The following is a 20,709-nucleotide window of genomic DNA, read 5'->3' as shown; positions in this document are numbered from 1 at the left end:
TCTAGGCTGGTGATGTTAATTTTAGAACCACTAGTCTAAGCCTTCACACATGCAGGCTCTGCTTCATATAATGCCCTTCCTTCTTTCTCTGAGATACCTCTGCTCACCCTTCTAGACCCCAGTCTACTGTGATGCCTCCCCTAACAACTTTCTCCCTTTTACTCTCATAATCCTATAGGATAGAATTCTCCTTTATGCTGGCATTGTCCTTTGTCTTCATTTGGATTCCCCCAAAAGCTGATGCTGAGGAAAGAACTCCAGTCCAAGTAGGTTATTTGGGAGGTACAGGGAACATCTCAGGGAAGTGAGACAGGAACCGGAAGGAAGCCAGTAAAAGGTGTGTTTTCAACTCAGTTAACACTTTGGATTTCTGGAGCTTAATCCCCATGAGGAAACTTTGAGAGACAGTGTAAAAGATATACCTCAGAGTTATCCCACTTGAGGGTGCCAGATGAGCTGGGGGTATTTATACATCAGTTCCCATCAGTTATTGTTGCGGAGCTGCTTCCAGGGGTGTTAATTCCTGAGCAGTTTTGTCTTGCCATATAAGTGGGCAAAGCAGACTTCTGCAGCCAGAGGGAGTCCTCAGGTAGAGAAATCTAAGTGTTGGCATTTCAAAGTTGAGCCAGTGTACTTTGAAACGGAAAGGCAAGGAGATGTGCACTGGGCAAGTACTTTATATGTTACAATTTTGGCACATGTCCTCATTAAAATAGTTAATACACACGTTAAACTGGGAGTTTCTCATTGGCAGGGATAGTATCTTTTTTCATCTTTAATACCCCCTGAGTTGAACATTCTGACAACTCCAATACTAAGCATTCAATAAATGTTTATTAAAGGAATGAATTAATGGTTAAATAAAACAGGCAAATACTATACGTCATGTGCGTTTATGGGCTGTGGGCTGTGAACATGGATATTTTATTTCTTGGAAGTTCTGTTTCTTTACATGTATTAAATTTTTAAAAAAATTTTTGCTTCTACTCTTTCCTCTTTCTGCACAAACTATATTTACTCGCTTGAGAGCACAGCATATACTGATGTTAATCAAATTTCAGATGAAACTCCTAAAATGATAGAAAAGAATCTTCTCTAATTAAATAATAAAGTAACGCCTACAGGTTTAGACATGTGCCTTCAGGTGTAGGAAAGAAAAAATTTAATGCATATAGTAGTTTTATGCCAAGAATATTTTCCTCATACACTTGTGCCTTTAATAAGATGGAATGTGAAATAGCAAAAGGAGCTTGATTTTTATGATGATATTCATAACTTAGTAAGTCAGATATGATGAAAGTTTCCTTGAGTTATACTTGCTAGGGTTGGGTCAGATTTTAGTTCAGTGAATTTGAAGCAAAGGTGTCCTACCTACATGATGCTGTGCTGGAACTGGTCTGCTCCCACTGGACATCCATCCTGGGGAGTAGGAGTGGGGGAGTCCACCACATGTGCATGGGATCAGCGGACTCAACTAAAATGAGCATCACAGTCATATTCCTAACAAGGTACCCCTGGCATATTTATTTGTCATATGTTTGTCTATATAAAATGTATACATATATGTATGTTATATATGTATGTATATACACACACATACATAACCAGAAATCTGCCTTGAAATTAATTACTGCTTATCTAACTTTATAAGAAAGTCCTTTGGACACTTTCCCTTTGACTTATGGATACAACTCCCAGCAAAATAGGTCATGGTTCTTATTTTCTTTACTGCTTACAACCTCTGATAGCCTAGATATTTTCTCCTTGCTATTTCTAATTGAAATGTTAGTCTGGTGTAATTTTAACACTAATTCTCTGTTAACTCCACTTGGCTCTTCTAAATTTGTTCTTTTTCTATTGTACTATTTCTGCATGTTTGAAGCCCAACTTACAGTGGTAAACTGGGAATATTTTTTCTTTGGAAAATTATTTTATTTTATTTTTTTATAAATTTATTTATTTTATTTTATTTATTTTTGGTTGTGTTGGGTCTTAGTTGCTGCGTGTGGGCTTTCTCTGGTTGCGGTGAGCGGGGGCTACTCTTCATTGCAGTGCGCAGGCTTCTCATTGCGGTGGCTTCTCTTGTTGCTGAGCACCAGCTCTACGCGCGCGGGCTTCAATAGTTGTGGCTCGTGAGCTCTAGAGCGCAGGCTCAGTAGTTGTGGTGCACGGGCTTAGCCGCTCTGTGGCATGTGGGATCTTCCCGGACCAGGGCTCGAACCCGTGTCCCCTGCATTGGCAGGCAGATTCTTAACCACTGCGCCACCAGGGAAGCCCTGGAAAATTATTTTAGAATGAACTGACAATTATAAATGCCACTATTAATTTTTTAAATTACGTAAACTTTGAGATTGGTTCTAATAAAGTGAAATGTATTCCATATACATGTGTTAACTTACGGTAAAGATGCAGACATAGAGAATGGACTTGAGGACACGGGGAGGGGGAAGGGTAAGCTGGGATGAAGTGAGACCGTGGCATAGACATATATACACTACCAAATGTAAAATAACTAGCTGATGGGAAGTAGCCATATGGCACAAGGAGATCAGCTCGGTGCTTTGTGTCCGCCTAGAGGGGTGGGATAGGGAGGATGGGAGGGAGACGCAAGAGGGAGGAGATATGGGGATATATGTATATGTATAGCTGATTCACTTTGTTATACAGCAGAAACTAACACACTATTGTAAAGCAATTATACTCCAATAAAGATGTTAAAAAAATGAAATGTAGTAAACATTAGGAAAAATAATAGCTTGTATATGTTCATTAATGTGGTAGATGATAACCATTATGTGTGTGTGGGCTCTTGTTAATTATAACTACCTTAATAGGAAAAGCAGCCTTGTGGAAGGTAATAGTCCCGGCGAAACTGTATAAGCCCATGTAGAATCAAGCTAAGTGAAAAGTTAATTGTTTCAATTTTATTTTTATATTTGTGTTATTGTGCTCTCATGCCAAATATATTCTAAGATACACAGTAATCTTAATCTTTATTTTTAATAATGGTTGAAAGAAATGAGTGCCCATGTAAAAAAGAGACACTTTTATAAGCTGATCTCAAGTGGTATATTTTGATTTGCTGTAACAGCCTATGGAGGAAATGAACATTTTGGTAGCCTAAGAAGGAAAATGTCATACTTTTCTCTTTTTTGATCTTACCCTGCATATTTGGAATTTGTGTTTTAATACTTTTGAGAAGATAATGACACCTAAATGTATTATTTGCCCTGAAGATCAAAATATTTTCACCTTTTTTTTCCCCCCTCTCATTCTGCCTTAGCAGAAAACAATTGAAGTTAATTTTGTAGCCAAATCAAGGGTACTGTCCCTCCCTCATTTAGAAAGAAACCAGGAAAGACAGATGACTCCATGTGCTATAGTAGTTTAGTTTTGCTCAATTATAACAGCAATAAAATCATTTTACACATAGTGAAATGTCTGAGTCTTAAACGACAAGAATACTAGATCTACCTGAAGATATCATTCTCCTTTTGTGTGTGAATGAGGAAATGTACAGAAGGAGTCATACATATTTTCTTCATTTATAGTTATATATTGAAAAGAAAATGATCATATATATATTTGAAATTTTAATAATATTTTATGAGCATGGCTATTACATTTATATCACATGGTTATTTATATATATAATATTTATATATTCATATTTATATACATCTGGATATTATGACTATTGTTATTGCCAACATTGAGTGAGCACTTACTATGTGCTTAACAAACTTTACTATATTATTCCTAATCCTCATAACAGTTTTGTGAAGTAGATATTATCATGCCTATTTCACAAATGAGAGTTATAAAACTAGCAAATTAAATCTCCTGCTGAACTTTACAAAGCACTATTAAGCAATAAAGCAGAATATCAAACCCATGTTTACCTGTCTTCAAACTTCATAAGCTGCACAGCTTCCTTGTTTTATGGCCTGTTTTATTATTATTATTATTTTATTTTTGGCCATGCCACGTGAGCATGCAGGATCTTAGTTCCCTGACCAGGGATTGAACCTGCACCCTGTGCAGTGGAAGCACAGAGTCTTAACCACTGGACCACCAGGGAAGTCCCCTATGGCCTGTTTTATTTATTTATTTTGTTTGGGTTTTTTTTTGTTTTTTTTAATTTTTATTGGGGGTATAATTGCTTTACAAAGGTGTGTTAGTTTCTGCTGTATAACAAAGTGAATCAATTATACATATACATATATCCCCGTATCTCCTCCCTTTTGCGTCTCCCTCCCACCCTCCCTATCCCACCCCTCTAGATGGTCACAAAGCACCAAGCTGATCTCCCTGTGCTATGTGGCTGCTTCCCACTAGCTATCTATTTTATGTTTGGTAGTGTATATATGCCCATGCTATGGCCTGTTTTAAATTGAAACTATGTCTTCATACAGAATGTGAGACTATATTCTAAAGATGTGTAAATTTAAATTAAATGCTCACATTTTGTAAAGGAGATCCATGAATATATCAGGTCCTCAAAAAGAATTTTACCTTAAACTTTTAAAGAAATTTAGATTATTTTATTTAGACTGCTGAATCAGTTTCTGTAGTTAATTTTTCCAAAATATCCTAATGTTAAAGGTAACATTGCAGCTCACTAATAGCAAACTATTTTTACTACTTTGAGTATTTTTACAGGGTGCTAATTGTTCCAAATCAAGACCTTGAAATTGCATAATTTTTAGGTTAATATTAGCATAATTCTACATTGTTTTTTTCACAAGCAGTGCAGGAATAGCATACCCTGAATATTTTTCCAACATGACAGAACTGTCAAATACTGCAGCCTTTACACAGTCATTGGCCTGCTGGGACTTCGGACTACAGCAAAGATGTTTGTAAAAGAGAAAGACAAAGGAGATTTGTAGAATACCACAGACATTAGTAATATCAGAGACACTTTTCTTTTTCTTTTTTTTAACGTCTTTATTGGAGTATAATTGCTTTACAATGGTGTGTTAGTTTCTGCTGTATAACAAAGTGAATCAGCTATACGTATACGTATATCCTCATATCTCCTTCCTCTTGCATCTCCCTCCCACCCTCCCTATCCCATCCCTCTAGGGGGTCACAAAGCACCGAGCTGATCTCCCTGTGCTATGCGGCTGCTTCCCACTAGCTATCTATTTTACATTTGGTTGTGTATATATGTCCATGCCACTCTCTCACTTCGTCCCAGCTTACCCTTCCCCCTCCCCATGTCCTCAAGTCCATTCTCTACATCTGCGTCTTTATTCCTGCCCTGCCCCTAGCTTCTTCAGAACCATTTCTTTTTTTTTTTTTTAGATTCCATATATGTGTGTTAGTATTTGGTATTTGTTTTCCTCTTTCTGACTTACTTCACTCTGTAGGACAGACTCTAGGTCCATCCACCTCACTACAGATAACTCAATTTCGTTTCTTTTTATGGCTGAGTGATATTCCATTGTATATATGTGCCACATTTTATTTATCCATTCATCTGTCGATGGACACTTAGGTTGCTTCCATGTCCTGGCTGTTTTAAACAGTGCTGCAATGCACATTGCGACCCATGACTCTTTTTGAATTATGGTTTTCTCAGGGTATATGCCCCGTAGTGGGATAAAAACAAAAATAAACAAATGGGACCTAATGAAACTTAAAAGCTTTTGCACAGCAAAGGAAACCATAAACAAGACAAAAAGACAGCCCTCAGAATGGGAGAAAATATTTGCAAATGAAGCAACTGACAGAGGATTAATCTCCAAAATATACGAGCAGCTCATGCAGCTCAGTATCAAGAAAACAAACAACCCAATCCAAAAATGGGCAGAAGACCTAAATAGACATTTCTCCAAAGAAGATATACAGATTGCCAACAAACACATGAAAGGATGCTCAACATCACTAATCATTAGAGAAATGCAAGTCAAAACTACAATGAGGTATCACCTCACACCGGGCAGAATGGCCATCATCAAAAATCTAGAAATAATAAATGCTGGAGAGGGTGTGGAGAAAAGGGAACCCTCTTGCCCTGTTGGTGGGAATGTAAACTGATACAGCCACTATGGAGAACAGTATTGAGGTTCCTTAAAAAACTAAAAATAGAACTACCAGACGACCCAGCAATCCCACTACTGGGCATATACCCTGAGAAATCCTTTTCTTTTTATAATTAACTAATTAAGTAATCAGATGTCAAGTGTAGGTGAAGATATGGACCCCACCTATTTGGGTACTTCTAAATTTATCTCAGGGATGTTTAGGGTGTCTCTTCCTAAGCCAAAATAATATGCTTAATCAAGGTCCCCCAAACTCCTAATATTCACTTAGGTCAAGTTCTTGATTTTGGTGAATACATATATATATATATATATATATATATATATATATATATATGAGTGTGTATGTGTGATATTGTGTGTACTTACAATTCAAAAAGTCGTTATTTAAAATGGCTCAAGGTTTTCCATGAGACTTTTCTATTTTAACCTCCTTTTCCACAAATCTGCCTACTTGTAGGAAAAAGAAACTACTACAATACCGATTTTAGATCCTATCCAGATATGTGTGCCCGATTAGAGATCAGCAAAATTTTTTAAAAACCCAACACTTAAGAAGTCTAAAGACTTTTAAGATTTCTTGAAATATTTTTAGGTGTAAAGTGTTTGTGAGCCTTTACAAATAATGTCGTCAGCATTGATCTAACTTTATCATTATTTTTAAGGTAACACTATTGAGTTCTTTGATGTAAGGTGAATTTTATCAATATTATTTTATTTGAAACATTCCCATTAAAGAGTCATAGTTCTTAAGTAAGTATTCATCCTCATACTTAAATTAGATGTCGGCAAGTTTATATAAAGTGTATTACTTTTTTAGGATGGTGTTGAGCTAAATTATTTATATTTAAAAGTTATTTTCTATTTTCTATTATTAAGATCTACAGTTCACTGAGAACATATTTACCTATTTGGAAAATGATTTCTGATATAGGCTAAGATATTTTTAAATTCTAAATTCTGTGTCAATGTTATAAAATGTGCAGATTACTAAAGGCTTTTATTAACAACAATAGCACTAAAATGTTATTGCTATCTATAGCTTACAGCATACATTCATTCTCATCAAAATGCTGTGTAATGTAGGCAATATTATCCTGGCTTTATTCATGAGACACCTGGATTCAAAGAGGTAAAGTGATATACCCAAGCCTTCATGGCTCCTAAATGGAACATATAAGGAGCCCATGGAAATTACTCATGAACTCTTTTATTCATTCATTCATTCATTTTAAAAATGATTTAAACACTTATCCTGTGCCAGGAACTTTGCTTAGTACTAGGAATTCAAAGGTGAATGAGGTATATTCCTTTCTCTAAAAGGCTCATAGTCTGCTGGGAAAGACAGCTCTGTAAATACATAGTTAGAACATGAAGTAGTATGTTAATAGAGGTTTTTGCACAGTGAGGGGAGTTTGTCTGAGGAAGTAACTAATTTCAGGGGAGACAGGCCTCACAGAATAAAGTGACATTGCAGAGGTGTGGCATTCTAAGATATAGCAAAAGGCCCAGAGTAAAAGGGGGGGGTGGATTGTTATGGAAGTTTTTGAGATATTCGGTGTTTGAAAGTGTAATATATACATTGTGGGCTATGTGAATGTCTGTGAACGTACATGTTGGAACCAAAGAGGAAGAAGGGATGGCGGTGTAGACATAGGTTAGAGAGTGCTCAGAAACTGACTATAGGGAGAAATTAGTTAGGATATTGCGAGAAAAAGTTATTAGGGGATTTCAAGAAAGGCTATGGAAGTGGGGCTGGAGGGAAGAAGCCAAATTGAAGACTCATTTGTGGTTTAGAATTGATGAGATAGATATAGAGGCAAGCATGGTGAGAAAGAAAGGGAGGAGTAAAGAATGACCTCAAGATTTCGAGCTTGGAAATCCTTAACTAAAATTATAAGACTTAGAGGAGAAAATAAGGGATTGTAAACATGTCATGTTTGCGGTTCACATACAATGTTCTGGTGAGGATAGTACAAAAAACAGCTAGTTATAGAGCTCAGGTGAGGGCTAGAACCTGGGGCTATGTGGTAATCAGTTTATAGATGATGGGTAGGTAAAGTACAGCCCCTGGGCCAAATCTGGCCCAACACCTGTTTTTGTAAATAGAGTTTTATTGGGATCTAGCCAAACTCATTTGCTTTTATTCAGTCTATGGCTGATGTTGAGCTACAATGGCAAAGCTGAGTAGCTGTTAAAAAGATTGCATGGCCAACAAGGCCTAAAATATTTTTTTCAAGCACTTTATAGATAAAGTTTGCCAACCCCTGCTGTAGATGTTACTTGAACCTTTAAGAGTGAATGAGATTGTATAGGGAAATGTCCAGACAGGAAATCCAAACCCAAAAGGTTCACCTGTAATAACTAAGTGAACTAGGTTTTTTTGTTTTGTTTTGTTTTTTGAGGGAAAAATATCCCTGTCTCCTTTAAACATGGCAAAAGAGTCCCCTGTAATTGGAAAGGGGTCACATTAAGTGTTGATGTCTGTAAGTCTGTAATACAGTTCAAATAAGGTCTGTCTTTTCTGTTTGTTCATGTGGCAATAAATGGAAACTTGTGAGGTACAGGGGAAACAAAATGTGTAGAATTTAGCAGTGGAGAGAGGGAATAGAGGCCTGAGAACGAGTTCCTAAACTCCAGTATTATAACCACTGTGAGAAACAAAATCAAAGAACCACTCCAAACTGGTGAAGCCTGAGAATCAGACTCACAACCTAGAGAGGAATAAAGATGAAATAAACTGGGTGTTACAAAATAAAATGTCAATCCAGAGCTGTAAAAATGCTAACAATGGATCTATTGAAAACAATAAAACTGAATGAGAAAGCTCACTTTAAAACACTGTATTTGTTTATTTCTTTGCCCAGCTCTATAAATATTTCAAATTATAAAAGTTTTAGTTACAATGAGAGAATAACTAGCAGAGTTGGGGGGTGTCTGAAGTGGGACAGAGGCTTATTTTTCACAGCACACACTTTTATTTTTCCACTGTACAGCATTATTTTGTTCTGTTTGTATGCCTTGCCTTAAAAATTAAAACAGAATGTCTTGCTGCGAAAAATATATATATACATTCTATTTCACACTATACACAAAAATATAATACTGGAGGATTATAGATATGAATGGGAAAAAGCAAATTAATAAAACTTTTATAACAAAGTAAAGGCGTATTTGTAAATGAATATTGGGTAATGGAAGATTTCTTAAAGAGATGTATAAAGCACTAATCATAAAATAATAAACTGGACTATATTGTATGTTAATAACTTCTGTACATCAAAAGACGACATTGAGAGAGTGAAAATGAAAGTCACAGAGTGGGATAAAATATTTGGAACACACATATAAATAATATAATGTGTATATCCATAATCATGAAGAATTCCTGTAAATCTTTAAGAGCAGACTATCTGGTAGAAAATTGGGAGAAGTTCTTGAAATGTGAGAAGGGGCACAAAGAGGGCTTCTGGGATGCTGACAATGTTTTCTATCTTGATCTGGATGGTGTTCATAGAATGATCACTTTGTAGTAAATAACAACTGTGTGTTATGTTTCACAATAACACCAAGACTTTTGTCATCTTCACAAAATAAGAAATACAAATGGCCAATAAACATGGAAAGATTTTGTCAGCCCCATTAGTAGTCAGGAACTTGCAAATTAAAACTAAAGTAAGGTATCACTATATACCACCCAGAATAGTTGAAATTTAAAAGTCTGATAGTACCACATGGTGGTGAGAATATGGAACAACTGGAATTCTCATACACTGCTACTTGGACTATAAATTGTAAATAAGAGTATAAACTTTCATTCACTACTACAACTAGGGGTAAAAATGATTTGGCACTAATTGGTAATATTAGAGATGTGCATGCATGACTGATGGCCCATCAGTTTCACTCCTAGGTATATACTCTACAGAAATGCTTGTGTACACATTCCAGGAGACAGTTATAGGAATGCCTATAGCGGCATCATAGTAGCCCCAAACTAGAAACAACTAGATATTTATTAACAGTTAAAAAAGAAAATCACACAGTGGAATATTATACAGCAATATATAAGCAAAAAGATGGATTAATCTTAAGTGTATAGTATTGTGCAAATGAACCATCATACCAAAAAATACATATTATATGGTTCCATATATAAGAAGTTCAAAAACATACAACAGCCAAACTCTACTGTTAGAAATGCATATTTAAATTACAAACTTCTAAGGAAATGATTACCACGAAAGTTAGGATGGAGGTTATATTGTGGGAGAAAGAGGGGATAATGATTGGGAGGGGGTTCAAGAGGGATTTCTGACTGCTGGAGATTTTTAAAAAATTTTTTGTCTTGGGTTATGGTAACATGGTATTGTATAGATTCTTCTGTTTATTAGTTATATTTCACAATAAAAGGTGTTTAAAAAACAAATATATATATAGGGTGGTCAGAGCCAGGCATGGTCAACCATGGATTCTATGCTGGAGTAGTGATTCAGCTTCTGTAAACAAGCTAATTCCATCATCTATTTAATTAATTTAAATCCTGAAAATGAACTTGTTTCTTATACATCTGATTCCCCACCAGAGAGACAATGACATGGCTTGGATTCTATACTGGTGATTTGATTTGCATTTGAAAACCTAAGCAAATAGAGACAGAATAATAATAACAAAAACTACTGCTCATATTTGTTGAACCCTACCAATTACTGTTCTAAGAAATTTAAATACATTCATATATGTAACCCTCAAAATTAGCCTTAGGAGGGAGATACTACTTTTATAATAACTTTTCAGAGAGGTCACTTACTTGCCCAAGGCCACAAAGTAGATGGTGGAGCCATGATTCCACCCTAGGCAACCTGTGTGAGGAGGCAAGGTCATGGTTTCAGGTATAAGCCTGTGTCCAGTGAGTGGTTGCAGTGAGACAGCCAACTGGAGTGGAGTCTAATTATACATGCATGGATCTAGGCTCAGTATATAAATTAGGCATGAGAGAACTGACTTTTGTCTAGAAATCTTAGGAGTAAGATTTAAAAGGGGTACGAGAGGGGTGAGGAAAGTTGAAGCCATGGAAGAGTTCCCCAGAGTGAGCCACGTTCTGTAGGAAATACTTCAGTACTGCTAGTATACTTAGGTTTTATTAAATAATTTGATTACTGGGGAAACAGGGATCGGGGAGTGCGGGTGTGGGAAGGTGAGTTAGGTACTATGATTTGAGGCAAATGACGAATTTAACTTTTATTTATCAGCTGCTATAGTTTGGACCATGAGACTTTCGCCAAGAGCCCTCCCACTCGCCTAATCAAAGATGAAATAAGTAGAAGGAAATACTCAGCAGCCCAGTGCTGAGTTTGCAGACCTTAAGTATAAAGCCACAATGGATATGTCAGAAGGCTACTAGGGTGTTATTTATTTAAATTTATTTCATGGAATTGAGCATCACCTTAATGGCCCGAAAGTGTTAAAGTACGTCCCAAAGTTCCTAAATTATTCCCTAAATGTAATTTATGCTCGAGAATAATCTGACTAACTTGATTTAGAACAGCAGGAAATAAGTTATGCTGCACATAAATGAAGCAGCAGTGTAATTTTAAATACTGCTTGCATAGTGAATGAGGATTTTAATATTTGCAAAATTTTAAAATCACTTGATTTATTATCCATATGTTTATACTGACATTTTTTTGTTTTTTATTTAGTTGGGTCTACATTTCCTCTTACTGCCAGGAAAAAAGGCAGCAACTTTTTTTTTCCCCTTGTAATAATACAGAGGGAAAAACTAATATTTCTTTCCCTGAATGCTATTTTTAACATCTCTATGTGTTTCTGGTTGTTGCTGCCTTTTTCCTCAGTCATGGACCATCCAGTTAATGGAATGAGAGGAATTTAGGGAGCATAGTGAGTGATTAGAGATTAAATTTATAAATGTAACATTGCAAAACTAGCAAAATTTATATCTATTCATTTGGAATGTTCCTTGGTGGGAAAGAGTTTTAAGTTTATAAGTAGTCATGATAAAAAATGAAACTTTACATAGTAAATTCAAGAATAGATTTAGACTTGGCTGTTAACAATGCGTATTAAAATGCTGGAAAGTATATTTAAGATTTTTACGTGATGCTTGAAATGGAATTTAAAATATTATTACTCACATTAAATGTCATCACATGTAAAGTGCATGCTTTTATTTAATATTTTGTTTGAATAGAGTTACTTATTTTAACATTAATTTTAATAATAAAATTAAATCAGCTTTACAGTTTTCGAAGTTTTAGCAGTTGCAGACTCTAGTGAATATTCTATATTTAGATATTTATAAAGTGACATTATAAGTAGTTCAGATCAAGTCTTTAAGTATGAAAAGGTTCAGATTGCAGGAGCTGGGGAAAAGGGAGCAAAGGGAAGGAGGACATTTCAGGAATATTGGACTAATGTGCAAAGTCACGAAATCCTGAGACAGTAGCAGGGCATGGGGGCACTGCAGAGAGTCCTTTCTGGCTGGTAACTCCATCCTGTCTCGTTTTTGTGGGCCTGGAACACAGATGTAAGTAGAGAAACCTGAGCTCTCAGACTGTTTCCCTTCTCTTCCTATCTCCAACTTTGTCTTGCAGAACTAAGGGGTACCATGATCAACTGTATGGGCGCTGATGGTTTTCTTCTCGTGGAGAATTTAGAGGATAGATAAACCGTGAAGAAGACGAGGGATTGGATGGGAGGAGGCTTTGTGGAATCTGGTGGAAGATGGTAATTGCCAGTGCAGTGAGTGGTGTAGGGACACATCTGCAGCAGCCTGGAATGAAGAGTATTTATAGCACAGATGTTGGAGAAACAGTCACCTCCCAGTAGCTAAAAGGGTTGGCAAGAGGGTAAATCTGGTGATTGGGTTGGGAAAAAAGAAAAGTAAGAAGGGGACTGATGACTGCTACAAAGGTGGGATGGTAAATTATGACCAAATGACAACTCCTCTGTGGTCTGGTTAGCCTCTGCCTGTTTCCCAAACTATGGTGGCAGGAAGATAGTTGGAGATGTTAGTTGTCTGTGTGTGAGACTGCCTTTTAAAAAGTATTATGCTTAGTGAAATAAGTCAGACAGAGAAAGATGTTATCTATGTTATCACTCTGTTATCTCTTATATGTGGAATCTAAAAAAATAAAAGAATGTATATAATGAAACAGAAAGAGAATCACAGATTCAGAGAATAAACTAGTGGTTACCAGTGGGGAAAGGAAAAGGGAGAGGCAAAATAAGAGTATGGGATTAAGAGACACTACTATGTATAAAATAAATAAGTAACAAGGATATATTGTACAGTACAGGGAATATGGCCATTATTTAAAATACAGCCATAACTTTGAATGGAGTATAGTCTACAAAAATATTGAATCACTGGGTTGTATACCTGAAACTAATATAATATTGTAAATCAACTATAGTTCAATTTAAAATAAATAAATAAACAAATTTTAATAACTTTTTCTGAATATTCAAAGTATGAAATGCACATTGCAGAAAAACTTGACAACATAAAAATACATATAATGAAAACTAAAATCAACTACAATCTCACTAAGATGGAACAATGCCAACTATGATTCATTGTGTTTTAGATTCTCATTTAACAACTCTTTGACTCCAGTGATTCAAGTGCCTGTAAGACATATAAAATGTACAATTCTTTTTTAAAGGGAATAAATTCTTATGATGTATTCTTAAGTCATGTTTTGTGTATTAGCACTGAAAACATATGAAAACAAAATTATTATTAAATATGCAAACATTTCCAAGATAATTTTGTGGCTCATGGATATATCATATTTGATCAACTCTAGAATGCCATTATTTATTAAAGGTAGAATTCTTTTTTATAAGCTAGCTATAGAGACTGCCTCTTTTGGCTATCATTGGCTACCTTTTTTATGCTACCAAAATACTGTCTGTTTTAGATATTTTTAAGGTGAAAATACAGTTAATCATTAAATGCAATATCTGATAGAATGCAATGTACATGTAGATATATAATTAAATATTGGAAGAAAACAAAGAAGAAAAAATAGGAAAAAGAGGCCTACAACTATCACGTTGAATTGTTTAACTTGGTGAAAATTCATCTTGAAAAAAGGAAATCCCAGCAAATTTAATGTAAAGTGGTAAAAGACACCACTGAAACCAGAGAGATCTGAGTTAGAATTCCCTCTCTTCCATTTAATGTCTATTTATCTTTTGGTAACTTACTCAGCATCTCAGTTTTCTCCAGTGGGAAATGGAAGTAATAACTGTTATGTTGCAGGGGGGTTTGTAGGAGTCAGTGGAATGCGATACGTGAAAGCACAGAGCCTAGGGCCTGGTTCATAGTAAATGTTTAATAAATGTGAATTCCATTCCTTTCCCAGTAAAACAATAGGGAATTGTGGAATTATTTGGGTTCTAAAATTATTTAAAGTTCCTAAATGGAGGTAGAGATCTGAGAAGATCCTCAAGGTATTCAAAACTATAACCATTGCATCTTAAGAGTAGGACTCAGAGAAGTTTGACAGACTACTGTATTGTGAGGCAGCTCCACAGCCAGGAATCTTCAGGATGGCTTTTTTTTCGTGCTGGCAAATGCCTGTTTGGATGGGGAGACCCAGTAGATCATGAACCCCATAAAACTTCAAAACTTAACAATATACAATATTTTTCACCTTGACCGTACATTAGAATCATCTGGGTGCTTTTAAAAATACCAGTGTAAGGATCCCACCTCCAAAGATACTGATTTAATTGGTCTAGATTGGGGACCCAAAATCAGTGTTTTATTGCTGTTTTTTTTTTTAAATGCCACAAGTGATTGTTATGTGCAACTGTCTCAGGGTAAACATAAAGCCTTGACTCATATAATTTCTGCCTCAGTCTCTTCTGTGACCAGAACATGACCAAATGCTTCCTTCTTAATATTCTTTTCATATGAGATGTTAACATATTACCTTGCACTAAATTCCTTCAGCATTCCAATTTAAAATGTTAGTGGATACAATGAAACAGGAAGGATAAAGGAAGACAACACTCATCATCTGTTTTAGACTACTATATCAGTTAGTTGGTAGATTTTTTGCATGTAAGCCTACGTATAAGTTACATCTATCATCCTGAATGCTTGAGGATCTTAATGAATAGACGCTTTTAGGTCAAGATATGACTGAAATTGATAGAGTTTAATGAGATAATTTTATTTTGATCCAAAAAATATTTTGACTTTTAGTATCTAGCTTCAAAATACTTAATTTATTAGATGTTAATGTATTTTTTAATTCCTGAAATTTTATTAAAAATTAAATATTCTCATGGGAAAAAAACACTAATACTCCATGATAGTTGTTTCCATCTTTGTTTCAATCACAAAATGTATTCCGTTTTAAAGGGAAAGTCACAACCTTTTATTTTAATTCATCCTGTATTCTATACTAATTATTTATGTTAATTGAAATTGAAATATACAAATGTGAGAAACTATCAAAATAATATCCTTGTTAATGTAATAAAATATATGCTAGGTCCATATAATCCATTTATTTTCCTTGATCCATATTTTTTAATTCTAGGCAATTTGACAGATCTGTTGAAAAATGGCGGCGGTTTCATTATGATATGAAGATATTTAATCAGTGGCTAACAGAAGCTGAACACTTTCTCAAAAAGACACAAGTTCCTGAGAGTTGGAAACATGCCAAATACAAATGGTATCTTAAGGTAAGTTTTTGAGATCTCTTTTTTTCAAATTGTTTTTTATCTTCACCACAACATCACGACTACTTAACTTCTTAAATTCAGGTTGTGAAGGATGATGGAAATTTATAATTTTTGACTTTTGTTGTCAGCATTGCACCTACTAGAACTTGTCATGATCATTTTGGAAGACTATGCAGTGGACGTTTAGTGTCAGGATGGGAGTCTAGACGTAACTGGTTTACCTGATGAACTGCAAAGTGTAATTGAATCTTTGATACAGGGAAGCATCTTACAGCAGGGTGTCCTGTGGCTTTGGGGAAGTGTGTGTTATTGCCTTATGTTGGATTTTGTCCAGGAGGAGAACTTGTGGTATACTTAGCAATCATGTAGTTGCTAGAAATATCCATCATGATGAAATTACAGTTCTGTTTCCCTAAAGACAATTTGTGGTGATGTAGCAATATTTCTATATATTCTATTGACAAAATGCCTTCTGAGATAGTCCAGAGGCCAAAACAATGCAGAGTTAATTGGCAGTACTTATTGACTGTTTTATGGGTTTTGTTAATGGAAATGCAACATATGGATTATAACCAGCGTACAGTTTAATTTCAACTTGCTGTGTCTTTTGATTATGCAGATAAAGTGGATTGTAGAGGTTATAATTTACGTTATAAAGTATATGGCATAGGTATAAGAAATTTTGTGTTTATTACACCAAATCTTAAGTACTTTTGCAACATTTTTTAGTTAAAATTGTTCAGGTTGCAATTTTCAGTCAAGTAGATTTGAACTATGGCCAGTTTTTGAATGCCAGAAAACACTGATTAAGACAGATGAAAGCAAAGAAAAGGGTAATGTATTAAATAGTCCAGACATTTCAAAATGCTGGATTCATAAAAGCAATATAATTTTCAACCTTACAGTTCTCCATTCTCAAATATTTTTTGCATAGCAAATAGGCCTTTTGATATTAAGAAAGTTAGCATTTAAACACCTATGTGTGTGTAAACTATGTAAACATAGAAAATGAGTAATTTTGAAATCTTGTGTAATTATGTGTATATCAATCAAATTTTTATATACATCAGCATCGGCATTGCAGGTACAGGAAATTTGTGGATTTCCAATCTGCCATCATACAGAAAATACATTTTGTAATAGCACTAAAGTGAATTTTGAGCTAATGCAGCATCACTAGGTTTCTGACTTAAAGGCAGAATTATAAGAGATATAAGGTGTTCTTGGGGAGATTTATAAACCTCTTGCCATTTTCAAAGATATCCATCACAAGGTAGTTACATATATTAATCTGTTTTTGTTGTAAAAACAATATATACTCATTATGAAAAAATAAAGCAATGTAGAAGTATACTGTAGGTAAATATATACATACCTTCTACTCCACAGAGGGTGGTTGTCTTGATATGGATATTGGTATATATTTCAGGTTGGCATCTCACTCAGAAATGGATACAGAAGGTTTATTAGGGAGTGCTTTGGGGAATTGAGCAATTGGTTTATGATGTTCCTTGGTATAGTTTTCTTTGTGCTTCTTCTTCTTGAGGTCTGTTAAGCTTCTTGGATCTGTGTGTCCTTAGTTTTCATCAAATTCAGAAATTTTAAAGGTGTTATTTAAAAATAATATTTTTCTGCCCCGTTCCCCTTTTCAGGGACTCTGATAACATATATTAGGCCACTCACTGATGTTTTGTTCTTTTTATTTTCAGTCTTTTTTTCACTGTAATTCATTTTACATAATTTCTATTGTCAAATGGACTAATCTGATCTTTTACCATATCTAATCTGTGGTTAATCTCATCTAGTGTATAATTTTAACCTCTGACGTTGTTTTGTGTGATTCAGTACATTGCTGAAGTGTGACTTGAGAATTTTAACATCTTTCATGTCTCTACTCAATGTGTCAATCTTTACCTTCTTGAAAATATGGAATACAGTTATAATAGCAGTTATAATGTACTTGTCTACCAGTTCTATCATCTGTGTCTATTTTGGGTCAATTTCAATTATTTTTTTCTCCTTGTTATGGGTGTTATTCTCCTGCTTCTTTGGATGACTGGTAATTTTTGATTGGGTGCCAGATGTGAATTTTAACTTGTTGAGTGCTTGATATATTTGTGCAGATAAATATTAATGACCTTTGTGCTGGAACACAGTTAGTTTGCTTGGAAACAGTTTGATCTTTTGAGTGTCTTCCTCTTATACTTTTTGAGTTTTGAGCAGAACAACCTAAGTCTAGGGCTAATTTTTCCCCACTACTGAAGCAAAACCCATCTCAGTATTCACTCTGAAGCTCTGTGAATGATGTTTTCCACTGTGGCTGGCAGGAACAGATACTATTCCCAGCCATATGTGAACTCTGGTGATTGTTCCCTTTAATCATTTTGTGTAGTTCTTTCCCTAGACAGTGGTAGTTTCTTCTCATATGGGAACTGATTGGGACTGAGCTGAAGACTGGAAGGGCGTTCTCTGCACATCTCCAATGTTTATTCTCTGTGTATCTGTCTCCTCTCTGATGCTCTGCCCTGTGACTCTAGCCACTTTGGTCTCCTTGGATTCCCAGCTCCATCTCCTCCACTCAAGGAGACTCCATGGCTTTGTGAGAGTGCCTTCATCCTTTGTCATAGCTTGCAACTCTGCCCAGATAGTAAGCTGGGGCAACGGTAGGGCTCACCTCATTTGCTTCTAATTTCTTAGAGATCACTTTTTTTAAATTACCCAGTGTATAATGTCTTAAAAAACATTGTTTCATACGTTTTGTTCATTTTTAAAAATTTTTAACCAAGAAGTTAAATTTGGTCCCTGTTACTCCAACTTGGACAGAAGCAGAAGTCCAAAACAAACAATTTTTATGTCATTTGATATTTTAGTATGTTTACTTCTATACAATCTTAAAACTATATGATAATTTTAGTTGCCTTGAGAATGACTAAAGGTCTCCACTTCTTGACACTGGGGTTTAGTTGTGATTGATGAACATTTTATCAAAACTTTTTTTCCATTAATTGGAGAATTTCTTAAAAGACTATTTTATTTAGTCTGTTTTTTACTCAATGAAATAGAAAAGGGAATTCTGGATGTCCCGGGAAAAGTTTTTCTAGCTATGGAACTGTGAATGATATCACAAATATTCTACACAGTTACGTTTTTTTTTTCCCCCTGGTGATTAGGAAGGTCCAAAATCATGCACATACACATGTGCATACCTGCATAGACACACATAAACATAAGACATCTGGAGTTATCTTTCCGTTCTGGTAAGTCTCAGAAAAGGGTCCAGAAAGGCACTATAAGTCACCTCCATTGATAAGACAAATGGAAACTGTGGTAATTTCAGCTGTCTTGGTCATTATCATTGTTGACTGACTAATAATGAATAAGAGAGTTTAAATTTTTGATGAGAAATTATTTTAGGAAACAGAATGTAGATGCTGCCTGTTAGCAACAGACAGATTTGTTGCCATGAACCAGCAATGGTTACTTTAAGGAAAATCAACCAAGCAGCCCATGTACTAAAGAAATATTTACAGGGGTACACTGGAGTTTAAAGCCTCATAAGAATAATTTTCAGCAAAGATATCATATCTAGATATGAAATAAAATAATAAACAGGTACATGTTGTAAGTTTATCTGTATAGACTTCTATCAAACTGCATTTTATTTATCTTTTTAACTTTAAAAAGGACAAATCATTGTCCTACTGACACTTGGTGTTACTATTCAAAATAAAGTTGCTGCCAATACCAAAAAGATCGCCTGGTTCCATGCAACTCAGCTATTGAATGAATGCAACTCAGCCATCACAAATGAATGATAAAATTAAATATATTAATTAATATTTTTCAAGATATTCCAAAAATATGTCATGCCACCATGGGGAATCTTTTAGAAATATCACATTTTTTACATGAGAAAATATCAATCATGTTACAGGCCACTAAAATTGGTCTGTGAATAAGCTCATTCAATTATTTATGTCTCTTAAATATTCATTCAACAAGCAGTAATTGAGTATATATGGAAAATTTTATCACCCACAAAAATATTGACATGCCACATTAGTCTCTAGTAGAAGTTTAGAAAATTGGCTAAAAAGTTGGAAGCCACATTCAGAAAGTGTGGGTTCAAATCCCAGCTCCTTTAGCTCCTTTAATAGCTGCAGAATCTTGTGAAGTGTCTTAAATCTCTATGTCTCTGTTTTCTCTTCTCTTAAATAGTAAAAATGAGATGTGCATAAAGTACTTAGAATTGCATTCTCCACAAAATGCTCATTAAACGTGAGATCTTATAACTAATCACGCTTCCTAAGTGATTAGCCTGTATCTATAAGAACAAAAGTGCATTTACTGAATTGCTGTCCCCAAATATCTGAAATACAGATTGAATAACCAGGCATTTTCAATAATGCTTACTTTTATGACTTATGATGTTTTCTCAAAGTATAGCTCTTGGATTGGAAAGTGAGGAACATTCCAGTTCAACCAAACAAATCTTCCTCAGAAAGCTGACACATCTGCCTCTTTTTAGAACTAACAAGAATAAATGTTAATGGGAGTTTTCAAAGGGAAAGCTGAGCACCATGAAGGAAAGTTATGAAAATAATGTTAACTCATCTAGTGACAGAGTGAATTGGTGTGCCAACAAGTACCTTGAGTGAAAACAGAAAACTGGAAGTCATAACATGTCCTAACATTTAGCTCTACATGTTCTTCTAGAGTAGAAAGAAATAATTTTTAAAGCACGGGCTGTTATTTTAATGGAGTTGAAAATTCTTGAAGTTGACAGTAGAAACAATAAAAATCAAAATTAGATTGAATATTTAAAAGAGTAGAATAACCTTGCTATTAATGGAAATGGAACCTGTTTATTTTATGGGACGGTGCTGCTTAGTGAACCGTATTAAAAATTAACAGCACCTTCTAAAGAACG

At 35.0% G+C, this 20,709-nt stretch overlaps 1 protein-coding gene across 8 annotated transcripts in view; it reads left to right on the top strand.

Moving 5' to 3' along the window:
- DMD (dystrophin) overlaps positions 1–20,709 on the top strand; it is a 2,485,149-nt gene that overhangs the window by 1,340,950 nt on the left and 1,123,490 nt on the right. For all 8 annotated transcript variants that reach the window (XM_082378022.1, XM_082378021.1, XM_082378025.1 and 5 more), the window contains one exon: positions 15,632–15,779. In XM_082378022.1, coding sequence (XP_082234148.1) covers positions 15,632–15,779 — 148 coding nt within the window. The remainder of the gene's footprint in view (positions 1–15,631; positions 15,780–20,709) is intronic.

Source organism: Balaenoptera borealis (genome assembly GCF_965194805.1).
Source record: "Balaenoptera borealis genome assembly, chromosome: X".
NCBI classification, from domain to species: Eukaryota; Metazoa; Chordata; class Mammalia; order Artiodactyla; family Balaenopteridae; genus Balaenoptera; species Balaenoptera borealis.
This window is presented reverse-complemented; position numbering and strand designations above follow the sequence as displayed.